An 18,364-nucleotide genomic window follows, 5' to 3' on the forward strand; every position below is an offset into this window, starting at 1 on the left:
GTTAATAGTTAAAGCCCTTTCCGGTTAATCCGGTAACCCACTCCTCTCTTTTCCGCCGCAAACTCACCAACCCGGCTGCCACAGCCCGTTACATACAACACTCTTACCGGTTCATTACCGGTCACAACAATCAATAATTATAATAATAATAATAATAAATCTAGAGAGAGAGAAACAAAAACTAAAAAACACAAAAAAAAATAAAAAAAAATTATAATATTACAAAAACACCGTCACTATTCCCCATTTCATGAATAATTAAAACTAAAAAAACAAAAAGGGAAAAAAGAAAAATGAAAATCAAAAACAAAAACGTAAAAGAAGTACATCACATAGTCCCAGAGGAGAACATATAATTTTTATTTTAGAGCGAGAAAGCCAGGGAATTGGTGGAGAGAGAAAGTGGAAGGATTTTTAGGAGAGAGAGAGAGAGAAAGAAATAGAACGAGAATTTGGTATTTTTGATTTAATTTAATTTAATTTATCATTTTTATTTTTATTTTTATTTCTCTCTCTCACACTTTGATGTGCTTGTGATTGTTTGTTTGAGGGGCTTTGAGATTGTCTCCGTCCCCGTTTCTATTCCTCGATGCGCTGCTTTCTTCGTCTTCTTCTACGAGGTTTATAGAGGCAGAGAGAGATATAAGGGAAGGGAAAAAAACCTAGATATTTTTCCTTTCTGTTTTCCTTTTTTTTTTTTTTTTTCTTATTTTCTCCGGAAAAAAAAGTTTGTATAATATTAACGTCATAGGATCCGAGCTAGGGTTTCGATTGTGGATATTTGGTACTCGTGGAAGTTGGGGGATAGGATTCCTTTCGGGAATAATGGAAATGGTGATTAGGAATGCTAATTGGTCGGAATTCTAGCTCCGATCTTGAAAGTAGGGTTCGTATCGAAGGGTTGAAACAATGGATGTGGATTCGTCGATGGTGCCGGAAACCGATCACGATCCGGCGGTGCAGAACCATAATACGCCGTCGTCTCCGGCTTCCATGGACAGGGAGCAACTAGGTGAGCAGTCACAAGCGGGGAGTGGATCTCCGCCGCAGTCGCCGGCGCAACAGCCACAGCAGCAGGCGTCACCGCAGGTGCCGCAGACTCCGGTGGTTGGGCCACGGCACGCCCCGACCTACTCGGTCGTGAATGCAATTTTAGAGAAGAAGGAAGATGGGCCTGGGCCGAGGTGCGGCCACACGTTGACGGCCGTAGCCGCCGTTGGGGAGGAGGGTACGCCGGGGTACATTGGTCCCAGGTTGATTTTGTTTGGTGGTGCCACGGCGCTCGAGGGAAATTCTGCGGCTTCAGGAACTCCTTCTTCAGCTGGAAGTGCCGGCATCCGTATGTTCTCTTATGTTTGATTTCCTTCAATTGGTTATTTTCTTCAATCGTAGTTTGAGAAAGCCCTAATGTTATTCATTTTTTTGAATTCATCGAGATCAATTAAATATGGAACCCTAGCTGAAGCTACGTTTATTGTTTATTTGTCTAATTTTGTTTTTATATCTTTAACTAGTCATGGACTAAATACATTTAGATTCTCAAGTAGATTAAAGTTATTTTTTAATCCTGGCTTTGTTGATTTCTATACAATTGAGATTGTATAGTTTGGTTGTACTCTTTAAATTCTAGTGTATGTTTCCAAAGAAGTACGCTTTCCTAATTCTTCCAATATCATAAATGACTGAGCAACATTAATTTTGTTGTCCTGACGTAAGCTGTTGGCTGCCGTAAGAATAATATAATTCTCTGCCTAATGTAGTGTTGTGGGATGATATAATTCTACGCCTAATTTAGTGTTGTGGGAATCTAGTAAAGTTGTGTCCTTTAGTTATTGTTTTTCCATATTTGTTATAATGCTTTGAACATTCAAGTTGTTTAACCCTTGGTTTTGTTTAATTCTGTTGGATTTATTCAGTGTGATATTAATTTCGTTGATATTACAGGCTCCAAAAGTAGGGATTGAAAAAATATGAAGAAACTTGATTTTTAAATCTTCAGTACAAGGAAGTTACCTAAGTAGATCCAACTAAGTTATCAAGCTAAAACAGAATTTAACATGTTTCATGCTGTACCCTTCGGTAATCATTGTGATTTTACTTGAATTTCAGGACTAGCGGGTGCCACAGCTGATGTGCACTGCTATGATGTGTTAACAAATAAATGGTCTAGGTAAGACTAGAAGTAAAAAACCTTTTCTTACCTTATAGTCCCCTTGTGATTTTCTGTTATACTTCATATTTACTTTAGTCTGTAACATTGAACTAATTGGCAGGATCACTCCTTTTGGAGAGCCACCAACACCAAGGGCTGCACATGTGGCAACTGCTGTTGGAACTATGGTTGTTATCCAGGTTAGCATGTGGCATGTTATCATTAAAGTTATGACAAAATCAATGTTCAGTCATTTTCTCAGTAAAAGTTAATAACTGTTTTCTCATTAGAACCTTTCATGTCCGTACAGGGTGGTATTGGTCCTGCTGGTTTGTCTGCTGAAGATCTTCATGTTCTTGACCTCACACAGCAGCGGCCGCGCTGGCATAGGTAGACTTGTGATTAATTTTATTGCCTTATTTTTTGGATTTATTTTTTAATCAATTTATTAACATGAGTTGATTGTCCTGTAGGGTTGTTGTGCAAGGCCCTGGACCTGGGCCACGTTATGGCCATGTGATGGCTTTGGTGGGGCAAAGATATCTCATGGCAATTGGTGGCAATGATGGTGAGTCACTTCAGGATTAGCTTCTGAATTTATGTACATCGAATTGAAAGAATAATAATTATACGCTAAGAAATGGATTTAAAAGAAAAGGGATACTGGTGTATGTTTACCAGGAAAACGGCCTTTAGCTGATGTTTGGGCGTTGGACACGGCTGCCAAGCCTTATGAATGGCGTAAGTTGGAACCAGAAGGGGAGGGTCCCCCTCCATGCATGTAATCCCTCTCTCTCTCTCTCTCTCTCTGTTTCTGTTTCGCTTATTCCTATATATATATATATATTTATGGTTATGCATATGCACATAATATAACACATATAATCTTGTGGATAGGATCAAAAACTTATACAATCACTTATATCTTCTTGACATGTATATAAGAAATATATATTTTAAACTCTTTAGCTGGTATATCATGAATGCTCTTTGTTGTTATGTCCAAATCATTCTTTACCAATGTACTTATCAATGGAGTGCCATATATGTTGGCATTGTGTTAATCACGACTTTGATTTTAGTTCTAGTTTTACTGGTTAAATTATGGAAGGTGGCAGTTCTATGGTGGTTTTAAGTAGGTGCTGTCAGTTGGATCATTCTCTGCACTTTGGTGCATGTTTGGGTTAACAGGCTTTATATAGCTTTTCTGGTGCTACTAATTCATCTTACATGCTCCCTGTAAAACAGTATACGCTTAGAACTTTGTATGCTTTGTCATATCAATACTTACAGCTTGTTTGTTCTTCCTTCTTATATCTCTAACTGGGATATTACATCTTATTTGGTATTTTCCATGGAGATACTAGATCACCCCGGATTATATCCGTCTGCACAAATGCATATAGGAGGGACTCTACAAGAAAGATAGGAAGATTTCAAGGATGATGCGTGCATGTTAATGTGTTAAGTCTTAAATAATTTTAAATTTCAGTTTTTACTGTTTCATGGGTCGCAGAAATGAAGGATAGATGACTTGGTTAGAGCTCTTACTAGTTCCTTTACTTTATAGTTTATACTTTTTGTTTATATTTATCTGTGTGTGAATGATATTGTATAAGAAATAGTTGTTGTCCATTGCATTGCATGTTGGAGATTTATATTGTTCTATTTGAATAAATCATGGCTCAGTAATCCTCAAGAATATCTCTGAGGATTTCTGCTTAAGTGGGGCATTTGCAAACTGTTTAAGATTTCACTCAATATGATATGCTATTGACAATCTGCAAGTATCAGTGCTATCCAAGGTAACAGTACTGAGAATCAATTATATACTTATGGTGGTCTAAAAGTGGGTGCCATTAGGTGGATAATGTTGTTATTTAAACTAGAGTTTTGTCATTCTGATGACTTACATCTTACTGAAGTATTGTGGTCATGCCTTCTCCTTTCATTTTGACTAGGTATGCAACTGCAAGTGCACGTTCTGATGGTCTTCTTCTCCTTTGTGGAGGAAGGGATGCTAACAGTGTGGTGAGTTAAAGAATTTTTTTTTTTTTTTTTGGTTTCCTGTTTTCAGTTTTTTGCATCAAATATATATAATATATATATATATATGTATGTGTATTTAAGAAAGTGGACAAACTATAATACTGATGTTGAACTTAATATACAAGGCTAGAGGACTTGATGAAGCTACTTATAAAATATAAAGAATGAGATATGATTCCCTAATTACTCTTTACAGCAAAATGGTTGTTTGCATTCAGGTTGAGTTGGGGTTTTTATTGGAGTGCAATTGAAGTCTAGTTTTTAGGAAGTAGTGCCTTGTTCCTTAATCCTTGGTAAAATTAGAGAGAATGGAATTCGTTGTTGTTATTATTATTATTATTATTATTATTACTATTGGTGTTGTTGTTATTATTATTATTATTATTATTTAATTTTGGGGTGGTGAGTTTATGATGTCGAAGCTCTAAAATCTTCTTTATCATTCCTATCATCAGTGCAGCATCATCCTCTATTTCAAGTAGTTAATTTGTTTTCAGTATTTTGGCTACCTGGTACATTTCAATCTCTGATATTTGATGCATTTAGGGATTTCTCATCCTCTTTAATATTATTCAATGCTTTCATATGATCTGTAGAGTAATTTGTAATAGTCCATGAATTTCATATTGTTGTCTTATCATTGTAGTAGGTACTGGGACCTGTCTTTGTGAAAAGGTTTTTGGAGTATGTTTGTGGGACTATTCCTCTAAATTCATGATCATTTCTACCTTAATGTTCAGCTGTACACAGAATGAAATCTTTCATATTTTATATAGAAAGGACAGGGTTGCTTTTGAATTGTTGCACCTTTTCCATGAAAAACTTGGGGACATTTGATCAGGACCTCTAATTTTTACCAGGCCATACCTTCTGTTTCCCTAATGTGTATTGTCTTTACTGAATATTGTTTATGATTTGCCTTCTTGACTGATTTTTTTGCTGGTTGCTGGAATTTCTATTTCTTGGTGTAGCGACACATTTGTAGTGGAAGATAAGTGTCGGTCCTTTTTTATTTTTTTATTTTTTTTGTGGGGTTTGTTTGCAGCCATTGGCAAGTGCGTATGGACTTGCTAAGCATAGGGATGGCCGCTGGGAATGGGCTATTGCTCCTGGTGTCTCACCCTCTCCAAGATATCAACATGCAGCAGTGGGTTTTCATTTGATTTCCTCCTATTGTTCATTATTTTATTTTTAAAAACAATTAGTTGCAAATATTAATTATTTGTGCATTTGTGATCCTAGGTCTTTGTCAATGCACGGTTACATGTGTCTGGAGGGGCACTAGGGGGTGGGCGCATGGTAGAAGACTCATCAAGTGTTGCAGGTATATGATTATGGTGCTTACAGTCTTTGAAGTTTTCAGTCTGAAGTATGTTATCAAGAGATTCTGTTGTTGCGAACCTTACAATTCCTTGTTTCAACTGCCTACAGTATTGGATACTGCAGCAGGTGTTTGGTGTGATACAAAATCTGTTGTTACTAGTCCCAGGACAGGCAGATACAGTGCTGATGCTGCTGGTGGAGATGCTGCCGTTGAGTTGACAAGGCGTTGCAGACATGCAGCTGCGGCAGTTGGTGACTTAATCTTTATTTATGGTGGTTTACGTGGAGGTAAGAGAATTGTTTTATTCAACAGTTAACCTTTACGCATTTGTTTTAAATCTCCTTGTTAAGAAGAGAATCTGTCAACCTGAAATAGGTGTACAGCCACAGTTTCAGTTTGTGCTGATCTAAATATAGCTTAGTATAATCTGCAGACATGTTTTATTGGAATATCGGGGTTTTTGAGTCTCTTGAAGTTAGTATTTACTATCCATTATTGTTGATTGATCTGTTATGACTTGTATTAGAAAATTTAACCATTTAAGTAACCAGGTTATTTCCTTACTTAAAAAAATAAGAAGAAACTAGGTTATATGACTTGTATTAGCTAATTTAAGTTCAGGACTTTTGAGATTGCAGACTTTGTTTTCCATGACTTGTCACTAAATTTTGGATATATCCATGTGCACCTTTTCTCCAAGTGACCTTTTAAGAAGACTTGATGTAAAATTGCTATGAGGGCAACAGTAGCGAGGGATAATAGAATGGATAATTATCATTTTTAGCAACAAGTGCAAAGGTCTATTCGTACTCTATACTGTAAGTTTTGGTGAATCCTTTGGCTACTTACCTTATACCCCCCTATCGACCCCTCCAACTTTATTTCCTTCATGGATAGTAGAAGTGACTCTTTATGTCCTACTTTACTTCCTTCATCCATCCTTCACCCTTGGATGATGCAGATTTGGAACTTCCAAGAGCAACTAAGGATGGATTTTCAGCTGTATCCTTGTAGGTGTTCTAAGCATCACAATCTAATGACTTTCCCTTCTTCAATAATATAAGCCTTATAGATTGAAGATTTCCATTCCTCAAGATTTGTACCCTTAATCTAATTCAAGATTAAGAATAACGATAATTTAAATACCTTTACATGTTCCGTCATGTTCTTTAATTAGATAATGTCCTCAGCAGTCACTATTTGTATGCACTAGTAATGATCTAATTCCGACCATAGATGTCAAGTTGGTTGTAATACTCTGTCATTGCTAGAGTACCCTTTCATGGAATCATTTTATTCCTCAACGTGATGCTTGGATAATTGAATAAGGAGCGATGACATCTCTTGGCAGTTGAGAAAAAATAAGATGGTTTGGCAAATCTGTGGATCCATGGATGGGAGAAGCGATGACATTGAAATGAAATTTTTTCATACCAAACTACAAACATTGGATATTGAGCGAGTTGACAAATTTCCTATGATCTGATGTTGATTCTTAGGTAGATTTCTAAGGACTATACCCCAGGTTGAGTATAGAATAATAGGCAGATTTTTCAACATTATCCATAGGTGAAATAAATCAAAGCAGCAGAGACCTAGTTAAGCTATACAAAGAAGAAATTGACAAGGCAAGCAATTTAATAGATTCAGTGTTTCAAAGTTTTTCTTTTGGTTGATCAATTTTGCATTTCAGTTTTATCTTGATGACCTACTTATATCGGAAGTTCATATGCTTGTATCTCAACAATAATGTGTATTCATGCTATAGGGGTTTTGCTTGATGACCTACTTGTTGCTGAAGATCTTGCTGCTGCTGAAACAACCAGTGCAGCTTCACATGCTGCAGCAGCTGCTGCTGCATCTAATGTGCAAGCGCGTTTGCCTGGTAGGTATGGATTCATTGATGAAAGGTCAAGGCAGACAATGGCTGAAGCAGCACCTGATGGTGCAGTTGTGCTTGGAAATCCTGTTGCGCCCCCTGTAAATGGGGACATGTATACTGATGTAAGCACTGAAAATGCCATGCTCCAGGGCACACGGTAAGCTAGTCTTGGCATTTATGCTTATATTTTAATCATTTGTGGTCATGGAATGTTATTTAATTTCCTCATTTAAAGAGATTCTGGATTTGATTTCTATATAGGAGACTGACCAAAGGTGTTGAGTACTTAGTTGAAGCATCAATAGCAGAAGCAGAGGCTATCAGTGCCACATTGGCTGCTGCTAAGGCACGACAAGTTAATGGAGAAGTTGAACTGCCTGACAGAGATCGTGGTTCAGAGGCTACCCCTAGTGGGAAGCAGATATCTACCTTGATTAAACCTGATTCTGCTGGGTCGAATAATATTGCTCCTGCTGGAGTTCGGCTGCATCACAGAGCTGTCAGTACTATAAATTGTTTATTTGAAATAATCGGAGGTTAATTTTGGATGAAAATGTTTGAACAAGTGTGACACATTTTTTTGCTTTCATGTGATTGGTCAGGTTGTTGTAGCTGCAGAAACTGGTGGAGCTTTGGGTGGAATGGTTAGACAGCTTTCAATTGATCAATTTGAAAATGAAGGCAGGCGGGTCAGCTATGGGACCCCAGAGAGTGCAACTGCAGCAAGAAAATTGTTAGATCGACAAATGTCTATCAATAGTGTGCCCAAAAAGGTGCAACATACTGCATTTTATGTACTCCTTGCATTCCAATCTATCATCAATATATTCTTTTGTGGATGCCTTGGAATTGATTTCTTTTATCAATTGTTGATAAGTAGTTTTGCTAAGTTTACCACATTTTCTTTTTTCTTATTTACACTACAGCTAAGAGCAAGACTTATAGGTGTGGATATAATGTTAATGTTTTCATCTCCATCTTTAATTATTTTTCAAGAAAACATATTTTATGACATTAAGAGTTGTCAGTTAGATTTTGTTGCTGAATATTTATATGATGAGCAAGATTGTAGGATTGTACAACTGACCACAAATCGTTCTGGGAAATTGCTGCTCTTACTCCATATTTTTTCCTTATGATTTACTCACTTGTCCAAAAAGGAGATCATATGCTCTTGTTCTTGGTGCCTCCTAGTATGAAATAATACTGATTCCTAATCGCAGTTTTTTCTGTTTACCTAACCTTGTTTTGACTATTAGCAACACTATAAACAAATTCTTATCATTTAATTTGTAACTCTTGAGACTACCCTAACATTCTAGCTTAAAGGCTTCATTGACTTGTATTTCTTCAATTGAGACTTGGATGATTCTTTTGCCTATGTTCTATCTATATATCTGTAGATTTGTACTTATATATATATATATACAGTACTCCTATGGTGCAGACGTATGCACCATCGAATTTATATATATATATATATATAATTGTGCATTTATGTCCATCTTTTATTTTACATCAATGATTCCCCCCCCCTTCTCTTTGGTTTATCAGGTAATAGCGCATCTTTTAAAGCCTCGTGGCTGGAAACCCCCTGTGCGCCGGCAATTTTTCTTAGACTGCAATGAAATAGCAGATCTTTGTGACAGTGCTGAGCGGATATTCTCAAGTGAACCCAGTGTATTACAGCTTCGGGCCCCTATCAAGATATTTGGTGATTTGCATGGGCAATTTGGGGACCTCATGCGTCTTTTTGATGAGTATGGTGCACCTTCTACTGCTGGAGATATTGCGTAAGTCATGATTAATATAATGATCTTTTATGATTAACCCTAGTTCCTTTTGTTCCAAATTCAAATTTTTGTTCTTTGTGGACATTCCTTGGTCAACCTCATAAACCTAGGCTAAGGTTTTTGTTGTTGTTATTTGTTGTGATATTATGTTGATTATATTTATACTAGAGCTTAACCATTTGATAAAATATCATGCTGTTCTTTTAAATATCTTTTCCCCTTTTTTGTTAACTTGTCCTGTCTTATTGAATGGGAAATACCATTTACAGGATTAGTACAGATAAATTTAGCTGGTAAGTTTAGGGCTGGGATTATTATTATAAACTGATGTTGAACAACTTACATGCATATTGGGTGGTCAAGTGAGTGTGGCTGAGAATACAGCTAAAAATATGGTGGTTCTTTTTGTACTTTAGTCTCCTCTCATGGTTCAATATGTCATTTGTGTGTCTATCCATCCTAGCATTTCCATTTAGTTCCAGTCAAATTTTCCTTCTTTACCAGGTTTAACACTGTTAAGAACAATAAATGCCAACTAATATGGTTTTTGAGGTCTTCTTTATCAGTTGTTTAATTTTTAGCATTTATATTGGTGTAGGATTTTTACTTTCTTGCATATTTGTATGAGACTTGGTCCATGCTCAATATTATTTTAGTTACATGTCGGTGCTAAAGTTTTACTTTTGGTTCCCATGATGCTGATTTTATGTGTGACTATCAGATATATCGATTATCTCTTCTTAGGAGATTATGTTGACCGAGGGCAGCACAGCTTGGAAACCATTACTCTTCTACTTGCTTTGAAGGTACTAATTGTCTTTCTGTGGCTTGTTTTTCTGGACTAAACATTCTAACCAAGATCATTGTATAATTGTTGGTAATCTTTCAGGTTGAGTATTCCAACAATGTGCATTTAATACGTGGAAACCATGAAGCTGCAGACATTAATGCCCTTTTTGGCTTCCGCATTGAGTGCATTGAGCGCATGGTATTGTTATGCCTATTAGTTCAATACTGTCCATTTTCTTTTATTTTAACTGGGCATGATTACTGATTTCATGATTTGTGCATCAGGGTGAAAGAGATGGAATTTGGGCATGGCATCGAATAAACCGTTTGTTCAATTGGCTTCCCCTGGCAGCTCTTATTGAAAAGAAAATCATTTGTATGCATGGTGGCATTGGTCGGTCCATAAATCATGTAGAACAGATTGAGAATCTTCAGCGTCCCATTACAATGGAGGCAGGGTCTATCGTGCTTATGGATTTATTATGGTCAGAACTTATCTATGTTCACTTAGTTTCTTGTAAAATGCTTTTATTTAAATAGTTAATGACATTTTAACTGGTCTCCTCAGGTCTGATCCTACAGAAAATGACAGTGTGGAAGGATTGCGACCAAATGCTAGAGGTCCTGGATTGGTTACTTTTGGGGTGAGTGTTACTTGATTGCTTTGTGTTTTATTTATCATTCTCCTATTATATAATTTCATTATTTGGTATTACTAACTAGTTGTCTACTCCTAGCCATATATATATATATATATATATATAAGAAGAGGGAAAAAATAAGAGATAAGAAACAATTAGGTTACCATGCCAGTTTTTCTTCACTGTTTATGGTGGAGAAATTGATAAACAAGAAGATAATATAATTTCAACTTTCAAGAGTTTAACAGTCATCAATTGCTTTACATTTTTAACGAAGAGAATAATTGTGGTACATAGCTTACTCTTTTTCTTGGTCAAAATGTTTACTTGATGAAAAAGTGCTTGCCCCTCAGTTGCTGTAACTACTCTTTTAGGTATTGCATTTAGACTTCCAGTTTTAGGAAAATATACCAGTGAATGTGGACATCTAAAAAACAGTGTGGTGGGCTGTTCTGTTTTCCGGTATACAGCTGTTTGCAAACAATTGTGTAATAGACCTAATAAAACAGGTCTTCTCTTAAAAGAACAATGACCGGCAAAAAGTTACCCCGACTCTGTTTTTGTACTTTAAAAAATTTCCCAACAACACAACTGCTTGCAATTGGTTTTTATGTGGGTTTGTTTTGTTGGTATATTAAGATGCATCCAGGAGGGGAAGAAATGTTGGTGACTTTAATTTTACTAATAAAAGTGGTCATCTAAAAGAGTTTGCTTTTTCAGCCTGACCGGGTCATGGAATTCTGCAATAACAATGACCTTCAATTGATTGTACGTGCACATGAATGTGTAATGGACGGCTTTGAGCGTTTTGCCCAGGGACATTTGATTACACTTTTCTCTGCCACCAATTACTGTGGTATGGTCCTGTCATAGTTTGATCTTGGGTGCGACTTTTTAAGATCCTTTGAATGATTTGGCTGTTTGGCTCTTGCCACTTTCAACAGGTACGGCAAATAATGCAGGGGCAATCTTGGTTTTGGGTAGAGATCTTGTGGTGGTTCCGAAACTCATTCATCCACTGCCACCGGCAATTTCATCTCCGGAAGCATCACCAGAACGCCATATTGAGGATACATGGATGCAGGTACTTTATAAATGTGCACTGTGTGTTGGGACTTTTTTTATCTTATAATATGTGCTTGTTGGCTTAGTTTTTATCACTGTTAAATTTGATTTCTATTGAGCAGGAGCTGAATGCTAATAGACCTCCAACACCAACAAGAGGCCGACCACAAGTAGCAAATGATCGGGGTTCCCTTGCATGGATATAGTTGGCAGTTCCAAACTTGTTTCAAGAAGTTTATTCTGAAAGATAACACTTCCACCTGGGGTTTCCAGCGTTCTGTATATAGCATTAATGCCATACACAAAAATTTCTGAACTTGTGATATCTTCTCTAGGAATCAGATAAGAGGGGCTATTTGAATTTTTGGCTTTTGCCACTCGATTTTTAGGCCATGAGATGATGAAAAGGTGCAAGTTCCAGAACCAGGTTGCCAGCGGCGGTTAGGTTTTCTTTTTGTATGACGTGCTAAGAAGTTGCAGTTGGATCCACTCACTCTTTGTAAATTGAGCCACAGGCAGGTAGAAATCAGTCTTCAACGTTCTTCCTATGGGTTGGTAGTGCTGAGTATTTTTCTCATTTATTTATATATTTTTTATTCCTCGTTTTAGGCATATTATTAATTATTATTATTAATTTTTTTTTTCTTTTCTCTTTTGAGAGGACATATTTGTGGTGAGATATATAAATGTTAGAATCTTTGTGAGCGTCCATGTATCATAGAGGTATTGCTTTGTGTAATTTTCTTCTCTGCTTTGTACAATGTAACATTTTGTGTGAAGAAAAATAACCTTTTTTGGCCCAACGTACAAAATACGTGAAAGTTTTGGCTTTTAGGATTTTGTGCATTGTTTTATTCTGCAAATTGCTATATGCCGGTTTGGTTTCGTTTCTTAGTTTCTCTCAGTTTATACGTTGGCATCTTTTTATATATGTTTCTTCATTGTTGTTTCACCTCATGCCATGATCTTTTTGATGTTAAAGTCTTATAATCTATTTCACCCCCTACCATCCATGATCTTTTTGATGTTGAAGTCTTATAATACATGTACAACTTTTTGTTTGGATGATATTTTAATAAATGAAAAAGGGTAAAATGCTGAACAAATCTTTTTTGTTTTTTTTTTTTGGGCTTTGAAATGCTGAACTAATCTTATGAACTGAAATCTGGTACATTTTAGAAACTGGAAAGGATAAAGAGTTGGTCCCCTTAATGGATCTCTTTGACCAGGGAAAAAAAATTTGTGGATATTATGAAACTAAATGCTGAAAATCTAGCTTTTAATATATAAAACACTAAATAGAAGCAGCACATTATCACCCATGAAGAGATGAGTTTGGTGATTTTCTATTATATACGACCATTTTTTGACCTATAAAATTTGCTTTCAACTTGTGACGATCAAAAGGATTAGCACATTTTTGAACCTCCCGAGGAGCAACGGGCCGGTTGTCATATACATTACCACAGAATCCAAGTATAGGCATAATAGCTCTGTCAAAACTATATATAACTAAACCTACAATTGCTTACAATATGTTTGGTTCTATCAGGTCCTCGAGAAATTCCTACCATGTCTCAGATCAACATAATCGCAAACTTGCTTACAAACAAGTTATAGATAAATACAAATTTCTCCCAGCAATTTTAAGGCAACAGGGCTTGGTTTCTCGCAACAATTTTAGGGCAACAAGGCTTGGTTCATCATTAATAAAAAACCAAACAAGCCCTAGCAAACCAATTAACCTCGTTTTACTGGCCTTTGAACATAAGATTTGTTAGGGTCTTCAGTTTTGAGCTTAGGAGGTCGAATTTCTCCTTTCTTGGCCTGCAAATATACATTTAAAAAACAATGTGATCAGGCTGTACTCATTTGCCTTTGTGCATTCCATATAATTATTGCTTATATAACAATTAAATCTGCATTTAATCCCACCTTTTTGCCGCCTTTCATAAAATCTCTCCAGCTTGAAACCTGATGACAAAGTGTCAAAACATGAACATGTCAGAACTAAGTAACTAATTTGGTAGGACAAATTCAGGTTACATGAATATTAAATTAACATATTATGTTTATGACTAACAGGTTTAAAATTACTATACTTGGCTAAATATCATAGCGGATAGACAGAAAAAGAAAACACTACAGAAACAAGCAAATACACGAATGTTTAGAGAGATAGAGCAAGACACACTACGCACATACAATATACGTCAAGAGAGAGAAAGAGTTGGGGGGGGGGAGGATAATGAAACGCTTGCCATGGTTTCAGAATCTTATGCAAGTGATTACTAAAGATATGCATTCCATTTAATAATTTACCCTATGGTTATCTCAATCAATTTCCACAATATACAGCTACATTCACAAGAATGAATCTTAGATAAGATATGATCAAATTCATTCTCTGAGAAACCAAATTGTGCACTCAAGCATAAGAAAACCCTAATATAGGTGTTTAATTGGTGCTTCATCTTCCTAAGTGATTCTTCAGAGGACTCGAAACAGAGGATGAATTTTATGCAGTTTAGCTCCTAATTCTATACACTTTTCCTGAGTTCTGCTTGAGAGATAATAGAAGTAATGAATAAGGCATTTGAACCAATACTTATCAGCACACTGAAAACACAAGATCTTTTCCCAGTTTAACTCTGTGCAGTCAAAAATATCCCGACAGATTAGAAAGGTTTTCTAATTTTCTACAGTGTACAAGTTTGAATGTATATCTGAAGCTTCCAAATTGTCCTTTGACCTTGATGTGCTTTTCAACTCACAAAAAGGTGAGCAACCAAACATTCAAAAAAATACGGAGCTACATCCTATAAATGGGATATCAATCATGAATAGAGAGAAACAAACCCTCTGCTCTCTTGTGCCTTCCCACTGCTCCTCATGCTCACGCTTTCTTTTCCACATCTCTTTTTGTTCTTCTTCATCTTTTTTCAGTCTACCCTCCTCTTCAGATATCTAAATGAAAACAAAAGGCAACATAGTCATTACGATTTTTAAACAAGAATTGCTCAAGGAATTAACAAAAATATATCAGCTTTCGACATACCCTCATCTGCATTTTTCTCCTCCGCCACTCTTGTTCTGTTAACAATTCTCTAACTTTCAATTTTAGTTCTTGCTGGAACTCCTCTGACCTTTCATATTGTTGATCATATTTCCCCTGTATCATGTAAACAGGCAATAAATTTAATGGGTCGCTGCAAACTGAGGATTGGTAAAGAGATATGCACCAAAAACAATATACTGCTTCAATCACCCTTGAGCACATCGAAAAGATCAGAAAAAAGAAAAATAATAATTGGATTGTGCGAAAAAGAACAATATACAAAAAGACATCTGATAGGCTAAACTGATATGGCAGTATTGGTTCACTAGCATTGCATAAGCTACATTGTCTCCTGATACCATCAATGCACGGCCATAGAAACCCTCAGGAGGTACACAATAATGTAACTTGATTCAAAAGAAGCAAATTAGGCATAGAAGGCATTCTCTTAAAAACATAAATTGTGCTACCACTTAACCTAGATGAAAAGAAAATAGATATATGAAGGGCACAGAAGGAAACCTCTTCAACCATTGACTTTATTTTAGAAGCTGTATCTTTCTTCAGCTGCTTCTTCCTCTTTACTCGAAGTTCATCTGCAATCCAAATGAATAAAAAATTGAAAAAGATCGTGGAAAAAAAGGCTCTAAAAGTTTCAAAATACAGAGATATAAATCTAGGCTATCAAGTTTCTTCAAAAAAAAAAAATATAGCTTCAGGGCCTGCTAACCACAAAGTAAAATGAAAAAACAAATCAACTATGATACTGACCTTTTGCTGCATTGACTTGGCTAATAATATAGTCCCTTTCTTGCCCATCAAGTAATAGTTGTTGAGCTTTTGCTAATGCTGCTCAGAATCAATTGGCAATGCAATTTTACAATTCAGTAAACCAAATTCATCTATGTCTATACTATCAATGAATTGCAAAGAATTTATCTCATGTTCCTTGTGCATTTGAAACACTAGATACATATATTAATACCATACAACAAAAAAATGTATTTTTAGGAAGAGTGTGACATGATTTACAATTAAAGGATTAAACAGAATGGATAATATACTAAAAATGATATGGCTTGAAGAAATGACATGGTTGAAACTATAGTATTTATTCGCAAAATTACAACACATGCACATGCATGTGTATGAATGCCTATGTGTATGTAAATGTTTGCCAAAGTATAAATAATAATAATATTTTGTCCCCATGCCAAAGCATACTGCACTTACCAGAAAATGCCTCCTTGGCCTGTGGATGCTTGCATTTATCAGGGTGAACCAACAATGATAACTACAATGTGTAAATAATATTTATTAATTTGCGAGTGAATCATAACAAGCTATATCAACAAAATGGTGGTATCCGTTTCAGTTGTCGAAAGGAATTACCTTGCGATACTGCTTTTTCACATCTTCCGGAGATGCATCAAATGGTAGATTTAGATACTCAAAAGGATTTAACTTGAAACACGAGAGGATCCTGCGAATTATTGAATTTGAGGAAAGATGACATAAGTTCTGTTCAATCGAAACATTAAATATATCGTTCTTAAAGAAACAACACCAAAATAAAGTGGGGAAGTATTTGATATGAATGATTAGTATAGGAAGAAGGATCCTCCAAAGGTAATGATTATAAATGAAAATAAACATACCACAAATTAAAAGTAAAACAAAAGCATACAAACAAAATTCAAAGTAATAAGTAAAATGCAGATGTGAATGGCATAACAGGCAAACAAAAAAATAAAAAAACGACCTGATTGAATGCTCATCTCTACGAAACCTCTTCATCAATTATTAACCCACAATGTAAGAAAAGCTGCATATAACATTCATTTCTGCGCTTTATGCAAATTTATGGCTTACGCAAATCTAATCATAACCCGTTTCTTTTCATGAAATGTGTATATATTGAACAATCCCAGATCCCTTAGCATGCATAAGAATGCCCCGCTACACAGTAGCCACTGATTCCTTTATTCAATAATGGGTTTTCTAATAATCAGAACACTGGCATCTCCCTAACAACTTTCAACGCAACATACCCTCTTGGGAATCAAATTCATCAGCTTTATAGGAACAAGATTAAATTCAAAAGCTTGCTAACATCATAAACATGCTTATCCCATGCAAAAACCATGAAATAGGTCGAAACCCTAGTCACCCATCAACCAAAAAAATGAAAAGCACAAATAAGCTGAGCTTAAATAGCAGATAAACATACGCTTATTACGAAGAAGAGGAACATATAGATACATGCAGACACATATATAGAGATGAAATTGAAGAGAGAGAGAGAGAAAGAGAGAGAGAGACCTGAGGACTTCGTTGTCCCTCTCGACTTCGCTGACTTCGGCGAAGAAGCTCTTGAGAAGCAAATCGCCATCGACGGCGGTTTCTCCCATAATTGCGGTTTGCCTAGATTGAAGATTGAAGATTGAAGATTGGAAGAGATGGAGATGAAATGGTCGGTTAGAGCCTCTGCGATGGCGAGTCGATAGCGAGACGACTCGTCCGAGTTGTTCGAGAAGTGGGGCTTTCCCTGCTTTTTCTCTTTTCTGCTTCCTCAAAGCCCAAACAATCAATACCTCTCTCTGTCCGTGCACAAGCTAAGTGGGTTTGGGCTTTGTTCTATACAGTCATGGAAATTCTTTTTGCATCTCCTAAATAAACTCTATACACACACAATAAAAGTCAAATTATTATTATTATTATTTTCGATATAGGAGAGAGGACGAGTTAACATTATCTTTTTAACTGTCCCAGAAAGACAAAAGTCAAAATCCTAAAACAATGAATTCCAATTCTCTTTCTATTTAGTTATAATTTTTAATCTTTATTTTTTTATTACCTCCTTCTTCTTCTACTTCTACATTGACATGATTGATTTTTATGTTTTTACCTTATTATATGTGTTTGTTTATCTCAAATGTTTGTTAGTGCTAGTTAAAATCTGTTAATTATTTAAATTAATAAAAATGTGAAGGAAGAAAAAAATAGAAACACCAAATTAAATATAATTTTGTTGTGTTTTTTCTTTTTATTTATAATTATTTGAGATGTTTAAAAAATTGATTATATTAATAAATATATTTTTTTGAAAAATATTAATAAATATTTTAGGTTAACATTTTATGTACAATTAAGTAGGAAAAACTAAAAACTAAAAATCAACAAGTTACAAACAAAACTGAAGTATTCTTCTTCATTTTATTGTTTTTAGTTTTGGGGTTGTGGTATCTAATGGTCTTATGGATAATGGAAGGGCAAATTGGTTGCCTTTGGGCCCGAGCATCTCATGGGTACAGCGCCCACTAAGAAAGGTTCCGCATTAGATTGCAATTGGCGATTGGATCTCTATGGTATAAATTATATAGAATAGTATATATCACTAAAATTGTATTTGTAAGCTTGATCGAATAGTAAAAATACTTTTATATATATATAAAGTCTACATGAAATCCCCATCCCTTTTAATTTAGAATATCTTATATAATCCCTAATAATAACAATAAAAAAAAAAGTATCATAAAACTTCCACTGAAAACAAAAGAACAATAAAAAATAAAAAAAATAAAAAAAATCAGTCCATCTGAAACTAAATT

At 35.5% G+C, this 18,364-nt stretch overlaps 2 protein-coding genes across 2 annotated transcripts; one reads left to right on the plus strand and one right to left on the minus strand.

The window, feature by feature from the left end:
- The first annotated feature begins 298 nt into the window (after positions 1 to 298).
- On the plus strand, positions 299 to 12,529 carry LOC107403588 (serine/threonine-protein phosphatase BSL3). The gene is made up of 22 exons (XM_016010869.4): positions 299 to 455; positions 551 to 1,339; positions 2,110 to 2,170; positions 2,274 to 2,352; positions 2,463 to 2,542; positions 2,626 to 2,720; positions 2,834 to 2,933; positions 4,114 to 4,183; positions 5,247 to 5,348; positions 5,444 to 5,525; positions 5,633 to 5,812; positions 7,294 to 7,564; positions 7,669 to 7,906; positions 8,010 to 8,180; positions 8,962 to 9,200; positions 9,922 to 10,006; positions 10,090 to 10,188; positions 10,275 to 10,474; positions 10,558 to 10,633; positions 11,351 to 11,486; positions 11,575 to 11,714; positions 11,818 to 12,529. Exons 2-22 carry the CDS (start codon positions 910 to 912, stop codon positions 11,899 to 11,901), a joined length of 3,018 nt encoding a protein of 1,005 aa, XP_015866355.1. The 5' UTR covers positions 299 to 455; positions 551 to 909; the 3' UTR covers positions 11,902 to 12,529.
- Positions 12,530 to 13,172: 643 nt separating this feature from the next.
- LOC107403933 (uncharacterized) lies at positions 13,173 to 17,311 on the minus strand. Its single transcript, XM_025068455.3, has 9 exons — positions 17,076 to 17,311; positions 16,146 to 16,236; positions 15,987 to 16,047; positions 15,525 to 15,602; positions 15,276 to 15,349; positions 14,754 to 14,867; positions 14,555 to 14,662; positions 13,631 to 13,669; positions 13,173 to 13,522 (listed from the first exon to the last, which is right to left on the minus strand). Exons 1-9 carry the CDS (start codon positions 17,162 to 17,164, stop codon positions 13,436 to 13,438), a joined length of 741 nt encoding a protein of 246 aa, XP_024924223.1. The 5' UTR covers positions 17,165 to 17,311; the 3' UTR covers positions 13,173 to 13,435.
- Between the last annotated feature and the right edge of the window lie 1,053 nt (positions 17,312 to 18,364).

Source organism: Ziziphus jujuba, chromosome 10, assembly GCF_031755915.1.
Source record: "Ziziphus jujuba cultivar Dongzao chromosome 10, ASM3175591v1".
NCBI lineage: Eukaryota > Viridiplantae > Streptophyta > Magnoliopsida > Rosales > Rhamnaceae > Ziziphus > Ziziphus jujuba.

Bases quoted from the DNA above. Each gene is read 5' to 3' on its own strand.
- LOC107403588 (XM_016010869.4), top strand. From the start codon at position 910: ATGGATGTGGATTCGTCGATGGTGCCGGAAACCGATCACGATCCGGCG. The intron at 1,340-2,109 runs GTATGTTCTCTT...CTTGAATTTCAG, and splicing joins AGCTGGAAGTGCCGGCATCC to GACTAGCGGGTGCCACAGCT. The intron at 5,813-7,293 runs GTAAGAGAATTG...TTCATGCTATAG, and splicing joins TTATGGTGGTTTACGTGGAG to GGGTTTTGCTTGATGACCTA.
- LOC107403933 (XM_025068455.3), bottom strand. From the start codon at position 17,164: ATGGGAGAAACCGCCGTCGATGGCGATTTGCTTCTCAAGAGCTTCTTC. The intron at 15,603-15,986 runs GTAAGTGCAGTA...GATTCTGAGCAG, and splicing joins GGCCAAGGAGGCATTTTCTG to CATTAGCAAAAGCTCAACAA. The intron at 14,663-14,753 runs GTATGTCGAAAG...GTTTTCATTTAG, and splicing joins GGAGAAAAATGCAGATGAGG to ATATCTGAAGAGGAGGGTAG.